This window comes from Zosterops lateralis, assembly GCF_965231275.1.
Source record: "Zosterops lateralis genome assembly, chromosome: 3".
Classification (NCBI taxonomy): domain Eukaryota; kingdom Metazoa; phylum Chordata; class Aves; order Passeriformes; family Zosteropidae; genus Zosterops; species Zosterops lateralis.
This window is the reverse complement of record NC_139764.1, coordinates 28058843-28085597: the sequence shown is the minus strand read 5'-3', so window position 1 is coordinate 28085597 and position 26755 is coordinate 28058843. Positions and strand designations below refer to the sequence as shown.

At 40.5% G+C, this 26755-nt stretch overlaps 1 protein-coding gene across 1 annotated transcript in view; it reads left to right on the top strand.

Moving 5' to 3' along the window:
- Positions 1–4104: 4104 nt before the first annotated feature.
- LRFN2 (leucine rich repeat and fibronectin type III domain containing 2) overlaps positions 4105–26755 on the top strand; it is a gene marked incomplete at both ends in the record, with an annotated part of 34214 nt that continues 11563 nt past the window's right edge. Inside the window, one exon of the mRNA XM_083856106.1 lies at positions 4105–5477. Coding sequence (XP_083712232.1) covers positions 4105–5477 — 1373 coding nt within the window. The remainder of the gene's footprint in view (positions 5478–26755) is intronic.

Here is a 26755-nt window from a genome sequence, read left to right as displayed (position 1 = left end):
CTTTGCCCCCAAAGAAAGAAGGAGCCTAGGCAAGCAAAAAAGGCAAAAGCTCAAAAAAAGCAGTGTTGGTTATCCTGAATTTGAGCCTGCAAGCTGCTAGGTGCAAATTGACTTTAAACACCTGCAGAGTTTCACAGGTGCTCACAAAGCCAGCAGTGGCCTAACACCAAGCCTGTGTTTCCATGGATATACTATTGAGGACACATCCAGATGCAGAGATATTTACTTTCCTTATGGGCATTGCAATTGCTTGGTGAGTGAAGTGTAAACTACTTGCATGGATCAGGGAGAACACAAAACCTACCCTTCCACACAGTTTTTTGGCAATGCAAGGGATTAAGGAGTAAGTTTTGTCCTGACATAGTCCCATTCTCTTTTATTCCTTGTTGATTAAACTGCTTATGAAAATATGTGTGAAACTTCAACCATCACTGCAGTCCTTCAAGCTCTGCATTGAGAGTAGATTTCGTAGTCACATAAGGTGACTTAAAAGAGAGATAAGAGAAGATAAAGAACAAGAAAAAAGGCAGCTCTCAGAAAAGAAAACCCAATTCCTCCACAGCACCTACAAAACTAAAGGGAGGTATCTTAACTCACCCATACAGCCCCTGGAGCCTGGGTCCCAGGGTGCTTGGAAAGTGAAGAATCAGAACCACTACCCAACTACCTCTCCTTTAATAACTTTTTCTTTCTCTCTCATTTTCCCAGCCTTTATGCTGCATATTATTTGTCTGACAGTTACCTTGTGCTTGGCAATGTGGTAGGCAAAGGTTATTTGATTTAAATGCAAAGTTCAATGAATATAGAATTAAAAAATGCCTTGGAGACGTTGCTGAAATGAGATGCCAAATCCCAGAATTTGTATCTTTATGAGGAAAATTTGAATACAAAACACCAAGTTTTATGGCACTTGCACATATTAATTCATACTATTCCGTGTTCTAAGAGGACTAAAGGGGCTATTTTTCATCTTGGGCTGAGACAGGAACTCCTCCAGATTTACTGACTTGCTGTGAGAACTATGCTTTATCAGGCTGATAGATATCTTTTAAATGTAAATCAGAATGGAGAGCTTATCACAAGACTGTGATTAGCGGCTTATAAAATTCTTGGTGTTGCAGTTAACAAGAGATTTTGTGTACAAGGTGAGCATACTGGTCAGCAAAAACAGGCCCTAAACTTGACACTTTATTTTCTGTCTTACAAGAAAATTACCAGAAATGAAATCAAAACAATTTTTATTATACATCCATCTCCTTGGCAACTAGCAATTACAATGACTTTGTGGGATGGTCTAGATTTTAAAGGATATAATTGTGCAGGCTCAAGAATTGCAGTATTACCTGGAATCATCCCTGGAAAGTGCTCAATTCCAGGCTGGATGGAACTCTGAGCAGCTTGGTCTAATGAAAGGTGTCCCTTGGGAGGTGGGTTGGAACCAGCTGATCTTTAAGGTACCTTCCAACCCAAACCCTTCTATGATTCATTTAGTCTGTGAATTCTCACCTAATCTTTGCCCCAAGTGCTTTGTCTGTCTGGACAGAGAAAAGAAAATCACTTGCCCTATGGAAGCCCCAGATTTTCTCCTTAAGGAGTCCTGTCCATTTCTGTTGTCTCCAATGCCCTGTAGGAAGTCCTTTGGGTTTATACTCTCTTTGCTGCATTGTGAACTATTCACTTTAGGATTACATTGTAGAGAAACCCAGGGCTCAGAAGCTTGAAATAACAATGCTAGCAAATGATCATAGAGGCAAGAGATTTCTTCTGTAAACAAGCAATATTTACATTAGTATTTTTTAAGCATGTGCAATAGCTGGAATGACAATGGCTGTTGCCAATTTGCCCTCTTGCTGGCAGAAGCACATGCTGCACTCTCTGTGACTTTCATGCACACGTGCAGGCACACACAGGCAGATGATGTGCTTTCGAGCCATCCACAGATGGTTTCCCCATCAGGGTTTTGCTTTGCCATTTAGGCCTCCTGCTTCACATCCTCCTCTTGGTACTTCAGTCCCTGTTTTGTGTAATTAACTTCTGTTCCTCCCCCCATTTTTACTTTTTTTCCCATGAATGCTCTTTATTCTGACACTTAGAGTCAACCATCTCCCCAAAGCACTGTGATATTTACCAGCATCCGGAAAAAATGCGGTTAGAGAATTGAGACACTTAAAGGAGACACGGCTGTCGCAAGTGTGCATTCACATTTTTGAATAGATATTCAGAGGGTGGGAATGTAGATGAGGGAGAAGCTATGAAAGGGCTTATTACTAATTAACTGTATCTATTTCTCCCCCTTTTAAACTGCTTTTTGTTTATCATTTCAGCTGGTAGGGTAGTACACTAAATTAAAGCTGCATAATACATTTATAATTAAGACTGAAAAAGCCAATTGCCTGCTACTGAACTACCAATTGATAATATTGTAAGGGATATTTATAGCTCTTTGGTATGTATGTCACAGATTTGCATCAATAATACGCTTATCTCCAAACATTTTATTCAGTAGCCCTTTATTTACTATTGAAGGTAAGATTACTCTTCTCAAGCCATCCTTTTTAAAAGTGTCTTGCTTTCATCTTGTTTGTAAAGCTCAGCAAACACAGATGCTTCAGTCGTTTCCTCTGCTATGAAATAACAGTAATAACAGTATGTAATTACCATCATCACACCATGCAGAAAACCTTGTTGTAAAGAACACACTCTACATAGTTCAGCATTCATAGCATCTTGCATTTCTACAGTTAAGGAGAGGCAAAATGGCCACGTTCAAAATGAGAACCTGAATTGTGCCTGTAGCTAGTGCCACAGGGGAGGGTCTTGGAGACTGGAGCACGCCATCCTAGCAGAAAACCTGGGATAGTCCTTACAGAAATATAGCTCTTTGTCTATCTGCCCTTTTCCTCAGAAGGAGAATGAGGACTAGAAATGAATGACCTAGCCATTCTTCAGCCCTGCTGGATAGCAAGGTCTGGGAAAGGGAGAAACAGAAAGAAAGCAAGTTTTGCTATGTCCTGCACATGTGGGAAGAATGTCTCTGTAGGTAAATATTCCCAAACCCAGGGCTTCAACTTCTCCCAGCCACAATTGTCTCTCAAAGCCAGCCCAGTCATGAGTTTTGTTTATTCTTCAAAGATACATCTCTGCAGTTTGAGCTGGGAAAGTGTATGAGAGATTGGAAAAAAGGGAGATAATGGTGCAAAGAGGAATTGACAGGGTGCAAGGTAGGGCCATGGAGACAGGCAAGAGTTTCACTGTCTCTACAACTGTAGGGGTTGCAGTGTGAGAGCATGTAGTTGTCAAAAAGCTTGCCAGGGGATGAAGGTACACAGTCTGCCCCTGGATCCCTTCTCTTTGTAGCTAGATGCTCTCACCCTTTCCATGGTTTGGCAGAGCACAGGGCGAAACCAGGTGGCAATTACACATGTGATTTCTGCGTCTAATGCTGTCTATCATTAATTTTATTATGAGTGGACAAGTGGCTTGCCCCAGAACTGGCCAGATAATTACATGGTCATTACTAACCACATTACTGAAGGGTAAAAACACAGTTATTTTTATCCATAAAGTCAGCTGCTTCAACCCTAAAACTAATTGCACATTATTATTCAGCAGAAAGTAATTATTATAGATACTGATTCTAGCTTCTACTCCCAAAGAAGCAGACACTATTTCAAATGAAATCTGTCAGGATTTTTAATTAGCCTTGCAATCTGTGGTGAAAGAAAGAAAGAAAGAAAGAAAGAAAGAAAGAAAGAAAGAAAGAAAAGAAAAGAAAAGAAAAGAAAAGAAAAGAAAAGAAAAGAAAAGAAAAGAAAAGAAAGAAAGAAAGAAAGAAAGAAAGAAAGAAAGAAAGAAAGAAAGAAAGAAAGAAAGAAAGAAAGAAAGAAAATAAAGATTTTATCATGTTTTTATAACATGTAACTGTTCCATCCTGGAGGGCTGATGCCTTTAGGTGTGCATCCTGAGAGGAGGCATCACAAAGTCTCTCTGGAGGCAGATGTTAGGCAAAACATAGGAAGACAGGTATCATAATTATTATATCATAATTGCTGATGTTCTTTTTCACTCTTTTCATTTCTTTCAGGTACTGTTGCGTGATTTACAATGGAAAAATTGCTCTGCGGCATCCTGGTGTTTGGAATGGCTGTCACAGTCAATGCTTGTCCCAAATACTGTGTCTGTCAGAACCTGTCTGAGTCACTGGGGACTTTGTGTCCCTCCAAGGGTCTCCTTTTTGTACCACTGGACATAGATCGAAGGACTGTTGAACTCCGTCTTGGCGGCAACTTTATTATCAATATCAGCAGACAGGATTTTGCCAATATGTCTGGACTTGTTGACCTTACTTTGTCCAGAAACACCATTAGTTACATTCAGCCCTACTCTTTCACTGACTTGGAGAGTCTTCGGTCTTTACATCTGGACAGCAACAGGTTGCCTGAGATTGAAGAGGATACTTTAAGAGGTTTAATTAACCTTCAGCATTTGATTTTAAACAACAACCAGCTAAGCAGAATTTCTGATGAAGCCTTTGAGGATTTTTTACTGACATTGGAAGACTTAGACCTTTCCTACAATAACCTCCGAAGCATTCCCTGGGAATCTATAAGAAAGATGATAAACTTGCACCAGCTCAGTTTAGATCACAACCTAATAGATTATATAACAGAGGGGACATTTGCAGATCTTCAGAAATTGGCCAGATTGGATCTAACATCCAACAGACTGCAGAAGCTCCCTCCTGACCCTATATTTGCCAGATCACAAGTAATTCCATTAGTTGTCACCCCGTTTTCGCCACCTCTGTCCCTCAGCTTTGGAGGAAATCCACTGCATTGCAACTGTGAGCTGCTGTGGCTAAGGCGGCTCGACAGGGATGACGATATGGAAACCTGTGCTTCTCCCCCAAGTCTGAAGGGAAGGTACTTCTGGTATGTGAGGGAAGAGGAATTTGTTTGTGAGCCTCCTCTTATTACACAACACACTCACAAGCTGCTGGTTTTGGAAGGACAGACTGCAACGCTGAAGTGCAAAGCCATTGGGGATCCCACGCCCATCATTCACTGGGTGGCCCCTGATGACCGTCTCATCGGAAACTCCTCGAGGACGGCTGTCTATGACAATGGCACCTTAGATATACACATCACCACCTCCAAGGACTATGGAACTTTCACGTGCATAGCAGCCAATGCTGCAGGGGAGTCCACTGCAACAATTGAACTCTCGATTGTTCAGCTTCCCCACCTCAGCAATGGCACAGGCAAAGCAGCTCCACCGAAGTCCAGGCTCTCGGACATCACCAGCTCCACCAAGTCCAATCGTGGTGAAACAAAAGGCCCACCAGAAAGGGCTGTCCTGGTGTCAGATGTGACCACTACCTCAGCTTTGGTCAAGTGGACAGTCAGCAAGTCGGCCCCTCGGGTAAAAATGTATCAGCTGCAATATAACTGCTCAGATGATGAAGTCCTGATCTACAGGTAAATGCATTTTTGTTTCATCCTCTGATGATGGCAGGGGGTGGAAATCAACATAAGAAGTCTTTTGCTCTTTGACTTTTTACTGATTTGACTTTGGACTAAGATGGTACTGTGACCAGTAGCATTAGCGGTAGCTTATAAATTTGCATTCTCTCTGTACATTTGGCAAACAGTTGGTCTGTTCATTGCTTTTCTGTCCAAGTCACACACTGCAAATCTCTATAGTACTCATTTTCCAACAGCTGTTTTCAGTAAAATTTTCAATTTGGGAAAAAATAGTACTGCAGTTGGTAGTCTCCTTAGTACGCTTAACAAAGAAAGAAAAGCTTGAAGACTAGAAGTCAAAAATTTCCCTTTCCACCTCCTGTAGGTGGGATTGAAACAGACTACTTAGAGAGGAAGCAACGTGGGAGGAAGTTTGTGCTGTCTACCGATAACACAGGCTCTAATTATTCTGTGATTCAAGATCTGGGGTTGCTAACAAGACATTTTTCACCTATATGAAAGAGCTTGTTTCTTATTTCGATAACATCTGTTTACACAATTGTAATGGCTGACAACTTTGGAGCATTTAATTTTTTATACCATATAAATGCAAGAAGAGGTAGATATAATTTCAAAAGCAAACCCTGAATGTTCCATGTGATCCTCCAGTTCTACAACTGCTCTGACTTTTAATGATGTAAAGCAGGAATCGCTCTTACAGTGAAGCAGCAATGAATTTTTAGGGACTAAAAATGTGTAGAAATGGGAAAACAGTACTACTGTTTTTTCCTTGTGTATTGGAAGAATGATTCACATATTCATGCTAGTGATGAATCCCTAGAAATCACCTTGTCCTTCTTTTTTATTACCAAGATTTCATTGAACTGAACTGTATCTTTGGTCATATATGATCTACCAGCAGAAGTCAGAATCTCATGGACAAGGAAAACCAAACATCTCAACTCTTATGGCTTTATAAGCATCCTGAAATAGTGGAGAAAAGTTGCATCTTGTAGAGATATAATAAGATTTGGGGTTTGAATCTAATTTGAGAATAAAATGTGGCCAAAATATAGTCAAAGCCATTGATTTTCATGGTAGGTTTGGTGTTATTACCTGATAGCTCTTTGTTCTTCTCCTGCTGCCTGCAGGGAGAGCTGAGGCATTCATCAAGTCATAGTACTCGGCCTCCAGATCCCACAAGCCTTGTTATTTTCTTCTTTACCACAGGGTGGTTTTCTTTAGCATGAGGAAGTCAAAAGGAGAGATAGTAAACATTCATGTGACATCTTTCCCTCACCCTCCTCTGGCAATGAAATCTAATTTTAAAGATTCTCCAGAACAGAATGTTTAGTTGACATGGACAAAATTTTGTGCCAACAATACCTTTTATCTGAATCAGTTGTAGAACTGAAAGAATAAAGTAATCAATTTAGCTACTCCAAATTTACTCACTCATTGCCAAAAGCGGAATGTTGACCAGCAAGTCCAAACCTCATTTTTTAAAGGGTATTTGTCCAAATACTGAATTAATCTGATGAAATTGAGTTCTGTCCACCTCCATTCCTCAATTATAAAAACATCTTGAAATAGATCAATTAGAAAGTGAAAATTATTCATTTTGCTCTGGCTATTGTACAGTGGAACCATTGTGTTAGCTTTGGGAATTGCAACTATGTGGAGTTAAGCAGAATGAAAGGATAAGACAAAGTAAAGAAGAAGAAAATGAGAAGAAAACATGCTAGGCCCATTTTTTTAGCAATGCTTTTGGCAAAACTCAGCAGTAGTTAATACTGTAAGCACAGTGTAAGGCTGAAAAACACTCTGAAAGATGTATAAGTCATATGTTCATTGTAAAATGGATGTGGCCCAGTGAACAGGAATATCCCTGCAACCAGAAAGAGAAGTTTGCAGGGATTGTCAGAATTTGGAAGTCGTTGGATATGTCAATTTTCTAGGGAGGAAGATGGCAAGGGTAAAAAAAATAAAAACAAACCATGCAAAAGCACTGATATGCAGCCTAGGAGCTGGATGGGTAAGAATTGGGTGCCATGGGCAGAAATGAAGAAAGATGCGATCTTGCTAGCCTGGTCTGGAAGAAAAAGTTACTGTCAAGATTTTAGGCAACCCCTAAATTTTTTATCATGTCCCTACTTCCACCTCCCAGTGATGTTTTAGCCCTTTGCTGCTTTATTTGGTTGTGGCTCAGTTTTTCAGACGCTCAGTGAGAACAGTGCTATTTTGAAAAATCTCCCATCAGGCCTTTTTTGAGGATTCACTGATGATGCATAGCTCTTTTCATTCACAGCTCTCAAAAGCACTTCACCAAAGAAAACAATTTTTTTCTCTCTCTACATTTTGCACCAGGGAAAAATGAAGCATAGAAAGATGAAGTGATTGTCCAGCGTCTGAGAGTTAATCAATGGTACTCATAATATCAAACCAGTTCTTACAACTTCCAGTCAGGGAACCACTCAGTCCCTTAGAGTTAATTAACTAAAGCTGTTTTGCTTTAATTGGTCAGATGCATATCTCTGCAATGAGTGTGTGTAAAAACCTAAGGGAAAAGGATTTCTACAGTGCTGTGCTCTATAAAATGCTGTGTATGTGCTAAATGGGACGTGACACTGCTTAGCTGCTAAAATGATGGGCACTTAATATACACTAAGACAGTCGGTATTCCAGGACTGAGACACATCAGCTGTGCTCAGCTTTTAGGGATCCTGCTTCACTAGCAAGAAATGTATGCATAAAAGACAAAAATCTGCTGCTCTCTCTGCTAAGAATTTTTCATTAACATAGTACTCACTGTGAAAGAGTGAAAGCAGAAGTTCTCCCCTCTCCATTGATGTCAACATCTCCACTGATCATTACCCAGGACAGCAGTCCCATTTCCCCTTCCATGCCAGCTGTGATTTTCCACTGGCAGGGTGGTACAAAGGGGGACTACAGTAGGGTGCAATGGCTCAATAAAAATTTAAGTTTTGGAGATTGTGGCAAATGGGCCTCCCATTTGCACTGAGCTGAAATTGTACCAGAAGCTGAAGTTTGGCTTTGGATGTTCCAATGCCATTAAAATGAAAATTAGCAGGAGGAGCACTGTTTGTCTGCTTTCCCATCTGACCTTCCCTTGTATTTGCTATCTCAGGGACTTGCTCAAGTTCATAGCAGGTTTTTATCTCTTTCAATGCATTCCAGGTGCATGCTTCTGATTCTGATCTAATTAGTAGGTCCTGGATCTGCACTCTGTGGGTTTTAATGCAGCAGTCTTTCCATTCTTTCATCTTAACTGTAATACCAACACCAGTGCCAGTAAATGTGTATTGTACCCATCAGTTTTAGCCAAGACCAGAAGCTTGTTACAAATTGCAGAACTGAATATCACTCCTTATTTGAAGGAAAAACATGCAGAAAGAGTAACCAATGTCCAATAGAGAAAGGAATGGATGAAGGCCAAGGTCTACAAAGAAATGTCTGTTCTTGGACTCAGGGCTAAAGCAGTGAACACTAGGAAACCTCCTCTGTCATAAAAATCTTACCTACTCCTCGCAGTCTGGACTCCAAAGTCTTTTAGATGTGTAAAAGCATCAGACTTAAGATCAGGGCAACTGATGCACTGGTAAGCTTAATTCATTTTGAATAAGAAATTAAAATGAAATATAAATATTTAGTAAAGAATATCTTTGAGCCTCAGCTTCCCATCTGTAACCTGGGTGACAGCACCACCTTGTTTCACAGGGATAAACACATTAGAAAATATTATGGAACCAGGAGCCCACATAAATAAATAGGGAAATCTGCTTTGAAGTCATTGTGTGGTCTGCAGCAACAGGGATAGTCATCAATGATTAAGATGGAGGATTACATAACTGCAACACTTGAATCCAAGTAAGGCATCTGGAGGGAGAGATTGTGGGGTTTTTTGTGCATTGAGCACCCTACATGATGGGGGACCAAGTCTCAGTTTTGGCCAGCAGGCATTGGTGTAATATATACATTCCCTGTTTTTTCAAAAGCGAATAAATCTGCAAGTGTTTTGTAGAACTTCCCAGGTCACACTGAGCCTTCTGGCTGTGTTTTGAATTAAAGCAAAGATGCAGCCATTTAAAAATGTGCATCTGAAATGCGACATTACTGTTAGATTTACGAGAGATTTAGGTCTGGTTTATTTTGTGGTATTTCATACTAAAAGTTATGAAAACAGCTGTACAAATTAAGAATTACTGCAGTACTATAGTCTCCCTAACTTATAAATTCAGGACTGGGGAAAAAAAAAGTATTTTATATGTTTCTGAAAGCTTATTTTTTAAATATATCTTTTATGTAGCAGGCAGTCTAAGCATTAAACTATGAATAAATGGCTCCACATCTCCAGTTATTTAAACAATGGTGCCATGGATTTGATTACTTAAACAATATAATAATGATTTATATTTACACAGCTCCTTTCATTGCAAGTACTTTACAGAGTGGCTGAACTGAGATTCCCCACTAGCCTGTCATCTCTCAGTAAAATGTTGGCTGCAGTTTAGCAATCAGGTGATTGTTCAGTTCCTTTTCATAAGCAAAAAATAGCTTCGACATTTGCACTTATGGATACTTTAACCTAGGGAGGAAGTAATTAATTGAGCTTGAATTTCCCACAGCATGGTGGTATAAATATATGCACTCTTCTAGTCAAGTGCACGTCAATAAGAAAGTGCTTCATGACTGAGGTGCAGCAAAGTTCAGGAATATCTAATTCACGTAAGGGTGTTCTCTCAAACAGCAGTGCCACACTGAGCATCAGAGAGGATGCCACTGTCTAATGCTTCTTGCAAGGAAAACCTCTTGTGTGGAGGTCTTCCAGCTAAAGACAGAAAACGGAGGAAGCCCTGTTCTGTTCCTGGTAGGGCAAATTTTCTCAACAGCCTGATTCTGTAGCAAAGTATGTTTATGTCATTTTCTCTCTGAGGAATGTTAGACATACAGAGTATGGGTTAGCTTTGGAAAAAAACAGAGGATTCATTTATTCTGAAAGACCCAAACATCTGTCCTTACTTGTGATTTGGTCATTGGGTTTGGACAAATAAAGACTTGCAGATAAATGCCTGCCAATTTTCAGTTCCACTCATCTCCAACCTCACTAGGCACTGACCTGCCTCCATGGGTGACACCTAGAGCAAAATTCCCCACTCAGACTCAGCATATGAGCTGAGCTATTCCAGTTCCATTGTATGCAGGATACAAACCTCGATTTGGCTGAAGCATTTACATATTTAAACTTTAAATAAAACAACAACTGGGAGGGAGGACAGCACATGAAGACATTAATGAGCATGTATTAATCTTTTATATTTGACAGGTAGAGAGTGCCACTTTATAAAAATAAAAATATGAAGTCACAGTCCAAAGGGAAGCAAAAATTATATAATCAGTGCAGAGAGAAGTTGGGCATGGACATTTGCTACTCCAGATCATTTGAGAGTGGTTTGCAGCAGGAGTGTCTATTGGCTCCTAGAGAACCCTCAGCAAGTGCAAGCTTGCTGCAAGGCAGCAGTCATAATGAAGAAGCTGCTTTACTGATGCCTGTATTCTGGGACTGTGGGGTTTTCTTTGTGTCTGTTGAAAACATTTTTGTCTAGTCTTTTATTTATATTTTTATTTTCTTTCTTTTGCTGTGGAAAGTACAGGGACAGGGGGTTTTGGGTTTTGGGGGGTTGTTTTCCTTTGTTTTGGTTTTTTGTTGATTTTTTTTTCTTTTGTTTGGTTTTAATGGTTTTTTGGAGTGGTTTGTTGGTTGGTTGGTTGGTTGGTTTATTGATTTTTTTTGTTTGGTTTTTTTGTTGTTTGGTTTGGTTTTTTTGCCTTTTTTTTTTTTTTTTGTGCTTGGTTTTTTCCCCACAACCCCGCACTCCCTTGAAATATGAAAGATCTTTAAAGAATAAAAAAGAAAATGTAATGAAAATGAGAAAAAATTACATGTATTACCAGAAAATGAAGTGAAAAGTAAAAATATAAAATATGAAATAAATATATTTAAAAATAAATATATGGAAGAAAAGTAGATGTACATCTCAGTAATATCCCTTAAGTCATCCTATATTGTTGTGACAAACAATCACCCACTTGGTGCTTGTACAGAAACCGATGAGGAATCCATTGGTCAGAGCAAGTCCAGTGCAGGATGAGCAGAGCCTGACTGTGTGGATGCTGCCCAGACCATTTTCTTGTTTGATTACTGACAAAGAAAGGCAAAATACTAAATGGTCCCTTATCCCTGGGGGAGATATGCCCCTGACATGAGCATGTGAGATGTATGTGAGGGCTCATGAGAAAGTGCTGCAGTGCCCCAGCAGAGCAGGGCAGGGCAGGCATCACCTGCTGCCAGCTTGGAGGCATTCCCATGTCCTTCAAAGGTTAACTCCTGCCAAATAACATTTATTGAAGCCTGTGGAGAAGTTGTGACAGGCTTACCCCCAAATTCAGCCTCAGGAGTTGAATATGAAGGGAAATCACCCAATTCTCATCTCACCCCACATCTAGGGGTGTTGCAAAAGTTAGAAACTCTCACAGGCACATGATGTGATTCTTAGGGCAGCCCTGTGCATGGCCAGGAGTTGGACTTTGATTATTCTTGTGGGTTCCTTCCAACTCAGAATATTCTGTAATTCTGTGACTCGGCATAAGACAGCAGTACCCTGTTTTATCTCTGCTACCAATTATTAATTCAGCTCAATAAGGCTGAGCATTTTCACTCAAAGGGAATTCAGGATGAGCTAGTTCTTGCCCATAACATCTGCCACATCCCCTCTCTCAGATGCTCTGAACCTAAGTCCCAATATCTATTCCCACCCCCTTTATTGCAATAAAAATTATACATCTGATGCTAAAATGAACTATTGAAATAAGATTTTTATTTAGCTTCAGGTGAGTCAACAATTTGATCTCTAAATGAAAATCTTTAACATATCCATAATTTGTATGTCTAATGCATATTTAACCACCCAAGGGGGTCTAATTGATCTTTGCATTTTCACTTCAACACCTGCAGCAAGTTCCCAATATTCCTCTCTACTGCTCATCCATTGAATTCTAGTTGGTGTCAGAGATCTACTCTAATATCTTCCTCATTTTAGGTCACATCTACTGATATCAGGGTTGTTATAGGAGGAATGGAAAAGGTATCAGCAACCACAGAGTGTGACAACTACTCCTAGTCTTTCTAAATCTGTAGCTGAGAATTTCCTCCCTCCCCTCACTTCACCCTCCATTTCATTTGGATCACCACCAATTCAGGCAACTAAGAAATCTCCTTCAAGTGTGTTGAACCAATAATAAAAGTAATGGCTGAAAAATATCTGCTTGAAGGAGAGGACGACTTTTTTTATCCACAGGTGTTTTGCAATAGAGTTACAAATAATTTTAAAAAATGCTTAAAGGCATATTGTGCTCTAAAACACTATATTACTAAAATTTGCCTTGCCAGTTTGAGATCATTCTGCTTAACTGAGCTCCCACTTGCTCACGTGCAGGTTCCAGGCTGTAGGCAGGTGAAAGAGGGTGCCTTGACAGCTCCTACCTCCCCAGCTTTCTGACACCCTACCCCATACAGCTCCCACCTGCAGTCATTGGAAAGCCTTTGCACCCGTTTCAAAGCTTTTGTGGTTTTAGATTCTTGGAAGAGGGCACTGGCTCCTCATGCAGTAGGTTCTTATTTCTCCTTGTCTTTTCAGTGCTAAACAACTGGGCTCTGACTGTGAATATTGTTTTGAGGGTTGTGCGAGCAATTATATTCATTTGGTTATGTAAGACTATTTTATCTATCAAATACATGAGACAGGACAAAGAGAATGGCAGGGAAAGAATAAATCAAAATTGCAAACACAGCCAGAACATAGTGCCTTATTTCACTGGCATAGCTGCAGACTTACCTACCTAATTGTTTGCTCTGAATTTCCTATTACACCCTTTCTCTTTCACACCAGGCTTTCTGCTTGTAGGCTCAGGCTATTTTCAGAAGAAAATGCACTTCTTTTGGTAGAACGATGGAACTGTTTAACCCTAAGACATAATAGCGATGTCTTGTTTCTACAGCTTGTTTTCCTAGAGAAATTATTTAAAAATAAAGAACTGGAAAAGACACAGCACTTGAAAAAAATAAAGAAAAGAACACACGGGACTAAATAAATTATATTATAAAGACTTGATTAGCTTTAGCCCTTACAAGTCTGCTTATTTTTGGAGTTGCCTATAAAAGGCAGGTTTTCTGAGCAAAAAATTTGCACTAAGAGTGAGAAAAAGTCTCTTTTCAGATGATACAGTGCAAGCTGAATGGAACACTTTTTTCTCATTTAAACCTGTTCTGGGGCTTCAGTTGGGATGTTGATGGTGGGTAGTCTTTGTGTTAATGCTTTGGTTAGGGAAGATGAAAGAAGAGGATTCAGACAAGCTGAGAAACTTAAAATTTGAGTCAGAAACCAGGTTCATGCTCTATGTAATTTTTTGAGTGCTGTACTTGTAGGTTTTCAATGAAGGCTTGTACTACAAGGAAGTAATTTATCTTTTCTTTGTTCTTAAGCGGGCACAGGAGAAATGTAGCACAAATTTTCAGTAGTAAAGGAAGAAAATATGAGGTAATGGATGTATTTGAAAGCAAGATATGGGTTAGTTCATTGTCATACTACCCTTTCCCACAAATGTGTCTTGTTTTGCAGTCTAATATATACATGTACCCTGTAATCCATAATAATCTGTGATAGGGCCAAGCAAAATGGTAATCCAGCCCTAGCTGAGGATAGCAGGCTAGTACTTTTATCTAAAGAAACCTTGAAATTGTAATGCCATTGAGAATTATATGCATTTAAAATGAAATGTTCTGATTTTCATAGCAGAGAAAAGCAGCCTGGCCAACAGGCTGATCTGCCCTTTTGCCACAGCCCCACTGACCTCTCAGAGCCACAGCGTGATCATATTAGATCCTGGAACATTTGTCAACAATCCAATAATGTGGCTCTGTCCAGAAAGGAAACAGGCTTTGGCCTTTTCAGGTCAATGTAGAGTGGAAGCAAAATCACATGTGTGCCACAGCAGCAGAGATAGATGCACTTGTGCCGGGCAAGAAAGTGGGATGTTGGTCTGGTATCTTTGGATGGGAAAGAGTCCATCCACTATATGGCTACAGCCATGCTTTAGGTGGCTGAAATGTCCCTGCAGACAGCAAGGTAAGGCTATGCCCTAAGCTTCTTTTGATCAGCTGCTCCTGGTTTACAGATTAGTTTATTTGCAGAGATGAACAGTTTGAGACAGCCAGCACTAGGTGTGAATTCATGCTGTATTCGCCCATCTGTTGTCCCTCCCCTTCCTCTTCCATCACTTTGAATTTGTCTAAGCCTTGTAATATATTTATTGTCCCATAATTTACTTCATTTTGACTAGAAAACACACAAAAGTCCTATTTGCTCAACCCAATACCTTTTTTTTTTTTTTTTTTTTTTTTTTTTTTTTTTTTTTTTTTTTTTTTAATATCCGTTTATTTTATCAGTTTAGATTGTAGAATTGGCTCTTATGTAGATATCCCAAACCGTGCTCGGAATTTTTCTCGGAGTGGGGATTGCACAGGCAGTAGCTGCCCAATAGACATATGGGCAGCTGACAGCACCAAGACACCCCAGCAGCAGCAGCTCTGCCGTCTGGCAGATTGCCCCGGGGAGTCAGCTCGATGAATCAGCCCTGCTGGCGCCGGCGGGGTGGGGACGCCTCTGCTCCACAAGGCTGGTGCGGAATGAGAAAGATGCGCAGCCCCCACGCTCCTTCAACTGCGGGCTTGAGACGGCTGGCAGTGTCCAAAGGAACTCGAATCTGGCTAATTTGGGTGTGTAGAGGCACAGTTTCAGCTTGGTGACTCTGTGTCACTAGAGTGATGCCTGCAGCCTGGAAGTGCCGTGGGAGAAGAATTTAACAGCGCTGCCAAGGTTGGGCAGTGGGAGAGGGGAAGAGAAAAGAAATTGGTTTGGAACTGTCCTGTCTCTCTGTGCATCTTCCATTCTAGCCCTGAAAGGGAGCCAAATGTTCTTGCAAGCTGAGCAGGCAACGAAGGCAAGAGGACCCCTGCTTCTCCCCTCCACCCCTGGGTCCTTGCAGCCTCCTCTGGTTGCTGTTTCAGTCAATGATGTGGCTGCCCCTGGGCAGGCAGAAGAAGGAACAGCCATCAAGGGAGTCACCATCAGAACCTGGCTCCTCCTGCCCAGGGCCTCATGGAGCCCAGGCTGGCTGCTGTCACAGGCTGCTGGCTGAAGAAAGGGGCAGGGACAGCTCTGTCCTCTCTGGGTGGTGTCAGACAAACCTCCTGCATTCTCAGTGGCACTAGAAATGCTGCACTCTCTTTGCTAGAATAAAACAGTGCAGAAGTACTTCTGTCTCTTGAATGGTTTGCTTGGGGGAGTGACCCCCATTGAGCACACAAGGCTATATGTATGGCCAATAGGTTAAATTGTTGTTTTTTCTTTTTCTCTGGGGACACTAGCAACTGCTGTGAGGTGAAGAACTCTTTGCAAGGGGAAAGATGAAATGAGCACTGGGAGCAGAATTCCCACTTGTGAGGAGTATTAACAACAGCCTGAGGGACTGCAGCAGTCCCATGCCAAGGCACAGTGCTGCACCTTTGTACAGGCTGGTGTGGGGTGGAAGGCCTTGTGCTATACAAACTCTGCCTAGTGAAAGCATACAAGGTTTTAGCTGTGTGTTTTTTGGGAGGTAAGTTTTTTTCTCACTGAAACATAATATTGGTTTTTGGTTCACTTTTCCTCTTTTTTTCCCTGTTTGGGCTCTTTCATGGTAGATAATTTTATTGGCTGTGGTTTAATTAACCAATTATGCCAGAGCTTATTTTTCAGACTAAGTCCTTTATTTCATTGGTCTTAAATAGCTTCCATTCTGATGCAGCTCCTGACAGTTTGCTGGTCCCTGTACCTCTCCATTTAAGGGCTGGGTTAATGTGCTTGCCAAGTTTCACATCCACTTGTTAGTGAAACCATGTATGTCTGCACTAGGTTAAAACCTGTTTTCTACCCTTTTTATGTGGTTTCAGCCCAGAAACTTTCTGTGGTTTTAAGGTAGCAAAGGGAGTCCAAGAAAAGCCATAGAAACTTAACAGGAGTCCTTCCTACTTAAAATCTCCGAGGACATGATTTGAGTTTTCTTGGCTCTTGTAATTTTCCTCTCCTTTGCTTAACCCCAGCTAAAGCTTGCTGAGGACCGGGGGGCATATACTCAAAAGTGCTGCAGGCTGCTTTCCAAACCAGGTCACATTTACTAGTTCCCAAACAAAAGATGTTATCTTGGGGAAGTTTTGAATCTAGTACCTCAATTTAGCCAAAGGAAACCTTAATCTGGCATGTAATGGGACGGAACCACAATGTAATTGACTGTTCTTGACATCGAACAAGGAGCTGATTTTAAAAACCCAGATCAACGGTAATCGGTCTTACAGTCATTGCAGCAGTGTGCAACATCTGTCTAGCACACCCTCCAAACACCTGCCTCTGCAATGGCTATGAGGAAACAAACCATGCATCAACTCAGTTTTATTTTCTAGCCTTGTTTAAAATGGAACAAATGCTGGAATATCTCTCCCATGGGAAATTCCAATATTGCAACATCTGTTTCTGTAGACTGAAAATTCTCCATACCAGTTGTTTTGTTTGCTTATGGGGAAAGAAAATAATAAAATAAAAGCATTTCATATGGAAAGGTAGAAGTGTTGCTATCAATCTCTTTGGGATGTTACAGCTTTCAGAATGACAGCCCCATTTCCACCATACATCATATGCATGAGGAGTTGAGGAGTTACTTGAGGAGTTACTCTCCTTCTGGATGTAAGACTCCTTAAATTCATCACATTCACTTTGCACTCTCCCCCCTCACCACAGAGTTTCTGCTCCCAGCCTGTATTGTCCCTGCTTTCACCTCCTTCAGTGGCAAAGGAATGGTTGGAGTGTGCAGGGAGAGGAGGCAAGTGCTCGTGGGTGAGTGGGGAAGGAGCAGAGGACATGGTGGAGGGGCAGTGCAAGGGCAGAGCAGAGCACCCCTCACAGGTGCCAGGGAGAGGAAGAACACTGTTGGTCCCCACAGCTACAGCTTTCATTTTCGTTTTTCTTACAAGAGGCAAGAAAAAATGGATCTAGCAGAGCCTCCTATTTTATTACTAAAAATATGTTTAATTTGAAATATCCAATCAACTTTACAGTCAAAGTGTACCATGGGTTTACTAGCATCCAAAGTTACTGCCTGTAGGAGCTTTGAGCACATGGTCCAGGAGACATCCGAGTAATGCAAAATTCTTTACACAAGGTCCTTGAGGGAGGGAATTGTTTGGCACAGGTAATGAGTCCATCTGCCAGACACAAACCAAACAGCTCTGCCTCACACAGTCACAGCTGCAGGAGCTAAAAACCTCCAGCTGAAGCTCCTGTCCTGGGAGTCATCACATTTGTCAGCCTTTCTCTGGCATCAGCAATAGATACCACATTTGTCCTGTCCCAACTGCACACTCCCTGCTACAGGTGAAACAAAAAAGCCCTCATATATTTTCAGATGTTTTGCCCAATTTTGAGTGTGTGATGTTTTGGGTTTTTGCCGGCAGTGACAGCACAGTTCAGCAAGTGACATGCATTGCTGTTTATGTGCAGTGCTGTCTCTTATACCTTGTTTTAATGACAGTTCAAAAAGGCAGAGAGCTTCAAAACATTTAGCTAAAGGCAGAGGAATGAAGATGGAAGATAAAATCTGAAAAGGGTGACATGAACACATAGAAAGGTACGTGAAGGCAGAGGGATCAATCTTGGAGGAAAAAGTCTTATTTATCTTTACTCCTCCTTTCCATTCCCAAATAAGGATTACATGTAACTTTGCCTAATGTATTCCTTCTCTTCCCCTCAGGATTTTTCTACAAATCAAGAGCTTACTAGTGTTAAGTAACAACAGACCTTTTGTCAGGACTGGATCCTCTTTTCCCACTTGTGATTTAATTTATGGCTAGACTGAAATTTCTTTGATTTTATTTTCTTTTCAGAAATTAACAAGCTTGCAGGTCTGTGAGACTTTTTGCTAACTAGTGAACCTTAAGATCTATTATGGTTGACTTTTCTGTAGTAGATTTTTTCTTTAAATATTTCTGCTTGATAAGTAATTTGATCCTGTGTTTTATGGTTTGACTGCCTGTTTATCCTTCTGCTGTTCCTTCTCACCCCACTTTTTTTGGACACCTCTTTTGATAAGCAATATTTTACTAAGCATAGATAGATGAATATATACTTAGGACACAGTTTCATGAGCTAATATAGGATGCTCCTTATACATGTGTCTATCACAAACATAATAGTAACTACAGTTGAGATAGTCACAAGTGAAATAACCTTCTATGAAGACTTGGAAATTAGAAATTCAGTGCTGCTTCCAATGATGGGTTAACACACACAGTTCTCTAAAAATCCACTATATTCTCTACTCCACCACAGAGGTAAAATGAGGTAAAATGATTCTTTTGCTGTATAGCAGACCAGAAATGGAAGCAGAACAGACTTTTCTGTGGGTTTCAGTCCTATTTTCCATCCTCAGAAACTATGGAAATTTAACTGCTGTTCAATCAGATCTGGATAAGCACAAAAACTTGGTGGAGAGTGACTATTCAATGAAAAATTCAAGTTTTCTTAATTAGACTGTTGTTAATTCTAAATATCTATAGGTAGAACAACTTAGAAAATTATAAATCTATTTCCCCCAAACTGAAAAGTGAAATTATGGAAGGTGTAAGAAAAATATGTAGGAAATAATATTCTATTCCATTAATATTTTAAAGGTTTTCACTGAAAAACAAGCTCCCTAAGTTCTGTTTTTGAAAATGAGTATCTAAACAGGGTTACTTTTTTGCTTGAATGTATGAGTACTCTTATTAAAAACAAAAGATGCCAACAAAACTACTTCATTTTAATTTTTTTTTTAAATGAACTGCAGCTTCTGAGAATTACAAGATACTTTTCTGTTACGAATCCAGAAAAGCTCTGTTGAACTTCACAGCCAAAAATTACAGTGTGTAGCAGAGAGTTAGCATTTTGGCAATCTCACATGCCTTCTGTTTTGTTTACGAAAAAGTTGAGTGTAGTTGTCAGCCTACACAAACAGACAGCCTGGCTCCCCTGGAGAGGATTCTGTATCCCCAAGATCCAGTGTTTTGTTCAGGCAATGGCTGCAGAGGCAGCCCAAGGAGGGTTGCCTTTCTTCCTCCTGCAGCTCCCACGCCCAGCTGGGCCGGGTGAGAGGCACTCCCACTTTTCTGGAGGCCACACCTCAGGTGGACCCAAGAGCTGGAATCACCAGGGCTGGCCCCTCACCTTGCCAGGAGAGGGGCAAGGCTCTGTCTCTACATAGTGATTCAGAGCTCTTAGCAGCCAGGAAGGCTGAGCTTTAGTGGCTGAGCCATTTCTACACAATTCACCAGCCTAAACATAGTCCAGTTCTCTTTGATGCATGAATTTTTTTTCTACAGAGCTACCAGAAATAAAAGTTTTTGGTGGTTAAAATCGGCAGCTATATCTCCAAGTGACTGATACACTACTCCCACAGGCAGCCCTTTTGGAAGCTGGTTCGTGATGTTATTATACTGCTGGTTTTGGGATAAGTTGTGTGTTTCAGAGTGCACTTCTCAGCACAACTGCAAATGAAATGTCTGCCAAAGACACAGATAGAGTGGACAATAAATTACTGCCTTTCTGACATTTTCTTTCTGCAAAGTGAACAATAGTGAACAGAGTTAAGAAGTGGCAACAATCAGTCTTAAACTATTTCTCTGGTACCTCCTATGGTCTGGTTTCCCCAATCTTGTGATACATGCACATGTTATTCTGAGAATGATACTCTGACTTGTGAAGAACCTCCTAGAGAGCTGGTGATTTTTTGTTGGCTTGGAAGGATTCCTAAGCTTATCTGTTCCTGGGGTGTTCCATCATTCTCAAATTCTCAGGTGTTGGGTAGCTATGACCCTGAGGGGAGTGCAATGCAATTATTAATCATTGGTAACAATGGGATATTCTCCATGGGCATCACGTGCAATTGTCAGTAGATTGGAGAACTGCTGCTGACCTTAAATGGAGAAAAGCAAAGGATAAAGGTCACCTTTGTTTCATCTACACAACAGAAGTTTTGAAAATGGCTTGTCATGAAAGGATCTGCTGGACAAAACCCTTGGGCTGAACGATGCTGACTTCCCTGACACGTGTGATAGTAGAATCACTTTAGAACTGAGTAGTACTGTAAGAAACTAAGCTGAAAAGGTGCTGATTTTACATTCCTCTGTGTTCACATGGTCCTGTGACCTTCAGAAAAAGCCGCTAAATCTTAGGGGACTTTTTCTATGCAACTTTTAATAGTGATAATAACACACAGAAATTCCTCACAGTCACAGACATGTTTCAAATGGAAGTAACTGGATACAAAAAACAACCTATCTTTGGACACTCTAGAACTGACTTTAAATACCTTTTATGCATGAAATATCTTGGACTTCGTCTTTCCATGTTGTCTTTGTATCCAATTCAATTTCAACCAGTTTTCCTAGGTATTTTCCCATAATTAAACTGTTGATACTTGTCTTCATGTTTATCATTTCCTTGGACAGGTTGTCTGTAACCACCTAGGCTTTTTCAAGTCTGCCCTTCAATCATTTTATAAAAGTGATTTTATAAAAATCCATTAACTATTTAGCCAGTCATCTTGGCCAGTTACAGACCAAGAATCACCCATGAGTTTATTTTTTATATTCCAAATCTCCACAAGTATAGAAATTCATACCCTGACTCTTCCAAAATTAAATTTCAGAACTTTAATAAATCTCAACAGCTTTAAATAGACTATGTAGACAAAATAGACTCTCCATCCTGCCTCAAAGTCTTTTCTTTGTTTTTTTTTTTCTTTGTATGCAGATGTGCAAACCACTCTTTATCTTACTCAGGCTGAAGCAAGGACATATATATTCAAAGTGGAAATGAGATGTGACATTTTGATGTTGTGGTACGAACCAGTAGGCAGAGGTAGAGCCAACAGCTTTTCATCCCGAGAAATCCTTTAGTCCCCGTGTCCAGTAAACCACAGTGCTGTGGATCAGTGGAAGAGTCCCTGGATAAAGGCCCCAGCCTGTGCTGGACTCTGCTGAACAGGAGGTCAGAGTAGATGATCATGACTACCCATACTGCTCCTAACATTTGAGAACCACCCCTTACAAAGGCAAGGTTAAAGCAGTCAAACCATCAATCAAACTCTTCTGGTGAAGTCAGCAGGTTCAATAAAACTGAATATCTCTCTCCAGTTGAATGCATTAAGGTTTCAGTTGCCTTAACTTCTGTGAGTGAATGCTCATTATTTTAACTGGAAGTCACATCACCACAGTAATATAGATCTTCTTAGGCTGCATCAAAAAAGGCACTATATGGCCTCGTCTTCCTTGAGAGCCTTTATACCAGACATGGCAGGGGCTGTCTCCAAGTACCAGCCCTTCCTGAACATTGCTGAAAGTAAGGCTGATGGAAACCACAGGTACTGACCATTTCAGACACTGTTGGCTGTCTAGAAGTGTGGTAGGAAAGGTCTTACCAAACCTTAAGCAGTGTCCACAGGTGCAGAAAGCATAAGGCAGGATCAAATTCTTTCCCTATCCTTGTTTATTCTCTGGGTAAGCTATTAAGCTGTGATCCATGAAGTGTCTCCTATCCTGCTCCACTGAAATCTCGTGGATTGATTTTATCAGGGTACAGCTTGCAAAAAGCACTTGTACTTGAGTAAACTAAGAGGATATTATGACACTTTGCATTGGGCTGCATCCGAGATGGAAAAATATGAATATGTATGCTTTTTTCTTGCTTCACTATAGGAATGTTCTTCACTAGCCAGTCCCTTGATTGTTGCATCCAAGGATATTTTCATCACTGCACACACACCTCTCTGCCGTTCACGATACCTTCTGTGCTGTGATTCATTGTGGAAGAGATTTGGTCTAGATGTGTCTTTTGGGGTGTATTGCTGTCTGGGATGGTCAGTGGTCCCTGAAGCCATTCATCACTGTCACCCTCTTTGCTGCTTCTCCTTCTGTTTTTGATATGTCTGTGTGCAGGCTTCAAGCATTGCAAAGGCAGCAGGGCTGCAGGTGAGAGATTGCATGAGCAGACTCATTTTAAGAAATAATTACAAGCTCAGTGCAGTGGTGCATATTAGGCCAGGTTTAGTGAGCACAAACTCAGCCTTGAAATGATTGCTGGTCATCACTGAAGGAATTACTAAGACACAGTGTGCTTGTGGATGGGTGAGCAGTCTCAGTACCAGACAGCTCACTAGGGCCCCTGTGCACATACCCATGACTCTACTCTGATTTAAACCAAGATGAAAATGCTGATGCCTTTGCAATTTTTATACTTTTTCTTTTATAGTCATATTGACCCATAGACTTAAAATTCACCTTTATCTGAGGCATCCTGCATCTATGGCAAAATTGTCTTCCTCCCATCCTTAGAAGTGTGCATTTCTGACATCAAACTTGTGATTTCTGCTTAGGTAAGGGGGTTGTGTTTCATTCAGTTTTTAGCCTAGGTCTGCTTTTTTAACGGCTTTGTAAACTTTTGTATGGGCAACTACAGCAGCCATTTCTCTACCCACCTTTAAATCTATTTTACCCAGAACCATTGGAAGAGCCTTCTTCACCTGTATAGGATTGTCTTATAAACAAAAATGGAGCCAGGTATTCCTTCAACTCGCGGTAGCTATCACTTGAGTTACAGAAAGCATTTCCGTTAGAGACTATTCTGGTTAAATAGTTTCAACACTGGTTAAAGCTTTCTGAAATCCTCAAAGTATTTGCCTGAGACTAGTGAATGTTCACAGAAAAATGGCCCTTTGCTGTCATCACATGGGTCACTCTGAAGGTGTCTACAGCTTCTTGAGGGAGACAAACTTTGTAATCTGAGAAGATTGCTTTGGGATAAAATATTATGCCAACACCTTCTCTCTCAAACTGAGAGCAGTGTAGAAATTTGTAACTTCGAAAATCTGTCTCTTTATATGATTACAGGTTGCAGTCTTCAGAGATAAAAAAGTGTCTATAATGTCACACAGGAATTATGAACACACAAAGGAGGAAAATTTCTGTACATTTGTTTTTGAACCTTATAAAACTTGTCCCTGAAAGCAGAGCAAATCCAAGTTTGCTGAGCAATACATAAAAGGCCAGTTGTACTGGGAGTGGGCTTTCCTCTCTCGAGGAATCATGAGCATGTTGGAAAGCTGTAGACAGAGAAATGCTGAACATGAGCAGTTTGACAAAGAAAAAAAGAAGCTATCATCTCTTAAATTCTCTGTTGGGGACAGTGTGATAAGTGAGGCATACAGATACACTCCTACAAGATAACCCTTTTTTTAGGCTCTACCATATGTTCAGGAGCAACATTCACATTTGTCTTCGTGCTGGAGGGAGGGTGGAGTGATTCATTCCATAGCAAGGTAAGAAAAAAATATCCACATAGCAGTGGCACCAGAAATATGACTATGAAAGTTCTAGGACACTTTAGAGAGGCCAGTATTTGCCAACAAACCCAGAGTGCACATGAGGAAAAAAGACCTGAGTGAAATCTGTGGCAGGCTACCATATAGTTACACTGTGGAGTGAGAAATTATGCAGGTGTTTATAGGAGCTTTTCTGATCATTCACCTTTTCTATGGCACTGCAAAATGTTGCCATCATAGTCATTAAAGACCTACTCATTTTCTGAAACATGGTTATGAATTTTAGTCATGACAGAATAAATTCTTTTTACTGCTGAAGTATTGAAACCAATTAAGCATTCTTCAATATTTCATTGAAATTTAATCACTATGAGTCACAGTTTTATCTTCATTAAGTGCATAGCCACATGAATTTAGGATCAGACTCATTTTTGACTTGTAGCTTACAGTCAGGTTATTGTGGAAGAGAAAAACACATGCCTTGTGAGGAATCATTTGGCTCTATCTGGAGTATCTGTTGTCTGAGGTAAGTTAATTTTAGTCTGCATATGAGTCATATTAAATAGTAAATTCTAAGAGTTTTGTTAAAGCCAATAGCTCATAGAAGTTTTCTGCAGTACCACAGCTATCTCCACTTCATCCCTAACTGCAATCCTTTCCAACCACCAAGTTATGATTTTTGGCACTGTCACTATGATTTTTGGCACTGTTAGAGTAAGGTAAACATCAATAGCATCAATGTCAAATATCAGTAAAAGATTCACGCTTGAATGTGGGGGAATGGTACAAATACACACCTGCAAAGACAGAGTGAACATGGCAGGGAAATGACTACACCCTAAATGGGTTTGAAAGCAATCTCAAAGTGAATGAAAAGCCCTTGAGGCACTTGGACACAGGATTTTTTACATGTCTACTATCTCCTGAGAGAAGCACAAGGGATGTGTTCTGCTTGAGGTGTCTCCAGCCACTATGGAAACAAAGGCAGCTCCCAAGCAGATCTTCAGACAGCTTTTATTAGACCATTCCCACTTTGTTTCTTTTACTACATATATGAGGGAAATGTGGGGATTCGTTTGACAGGCAGTTGGGTACAGGCTACATCTTCCCATTTTGTACAGTCAGAGCTGCTGTTCAGCAGGTTTGCAGCTTCATTCTTTTTGCGGATGACCATCCTTCCATCATTTTGGTGAGACAGAGAAATAAGGAAGGAAATTAAACTTCTAAAAAAAATTTAAAACCTCTACAAAGCTGGCTGACTTCCTCAGCAAGGAAAGGCCATCTCATCAATCAAGATGCTCATCTGGCCCTTATTCTCTCTTCATGCCAAAGACAGATACTATGCCTTGCTAGAGTCCTGCCACAGACTGATGATTCCACTTATTCTAATTCCACATCATGGGATTGGCCCTGGGTGAGACCCAGGAAGGGGCCTGAAATGTCATTTAGAGAGGTGAACTCAGAGCCCAGCAGCTGTGTATCAAGTGGTACAGAGGCAAGTTTAGGACTCCCTCTAACCCAGCCCACTGCAAACAAGCCAAAATCAGCAGATCTGCTGATGAAGAACAACTGTGCAGTGCTTCGTAAGGGACTAAAATTTCCTTATTCTCATGTTCATAAACTCAGAGTTGCACTCTGGTACTTCTAAGGTAACCGTTTATTGACAAAAGAGGGGAGAATGCTTTCCCGTGTGCAACATAATTTGCTCTTTAATCACAGCGGATCTAACAAATCTCCCAGCCCTCAGAGTGGTTACAGAGGATCATGCTTAAGCTTCCTCTTTAGGTTTACATTGGGTATTAGACAAGTTGAGTCAAGTGTTGATTACTGTACTAATAGTACTCATGACAAACACACATATGGGAAAACAGAGCCCTATAACTAATATTACCCAGAACACAGTGCTGGCTGTACTCTCCAAAGAAACCTGAAATCTTATATTTCTATATAGTGATTTTTAAAAGTATTTATTGTGCTCCTTTTCTAGGAATGAGTCTGACTTTTGACTTCTTAGTCTTTTTAAAGGGATCACACTGAGGCTTTGATGCTGCTTGGTGTAATGAATCAATGTTCAGCACAACCTTTTTGTTCCTAAATATCAACGAACATTTGGCAAATTTCTACTACTGCTCATTTTGACAGGATGAGGACAGCATTCCCTTGACTGACAGTAGAGGTGACTAATGATTCTGTATTCTTCAAGCAGGCAAAAGTTGTGCACTTAGTACCATTGTGCATTTGATTTGCATTTTATTCCACTCTCCTTTTTAGCTCTCAGGGTAATTTTTGCATGTTCTACTTATTAAGGCTATCTGGACTTAACAGCAGGAAAGCTCAGAGAAGATTTCACAGAGTGAAAATTTTGAGGTTTTCAGTCTTTACCCTTGAAGCTCTCCAAAGCAGAGCAATCTGTCAGTCTCTTCCTTCATTACTCTTTGAAAGTTTTTCAAGCAAAGATAAAGAAAAATCCATTCTTTCATTTCCCTTTCAAAAGTGCAGAGCACTCTTACATGTTATTCCACAGAATTTATCGTTTTTCAGTAAAATTATTCATAAGCTGCTTTTTATTGTCTGTAATGACCTCATATGGATGTCTATAACAAGTAAAAGCTTTTATTCTCTTGGTAAACAATGAAATATCCATGCCTGCAAAAACCTCCAGGAATGATGGCTGGCAATTAATCATGGTAAAGGCAAATAAACGTAGCAGATCTGGAGGTAGCCGTATCAACAGACTTGATACAATACCTACCATTAGTTGTATTTGGGGA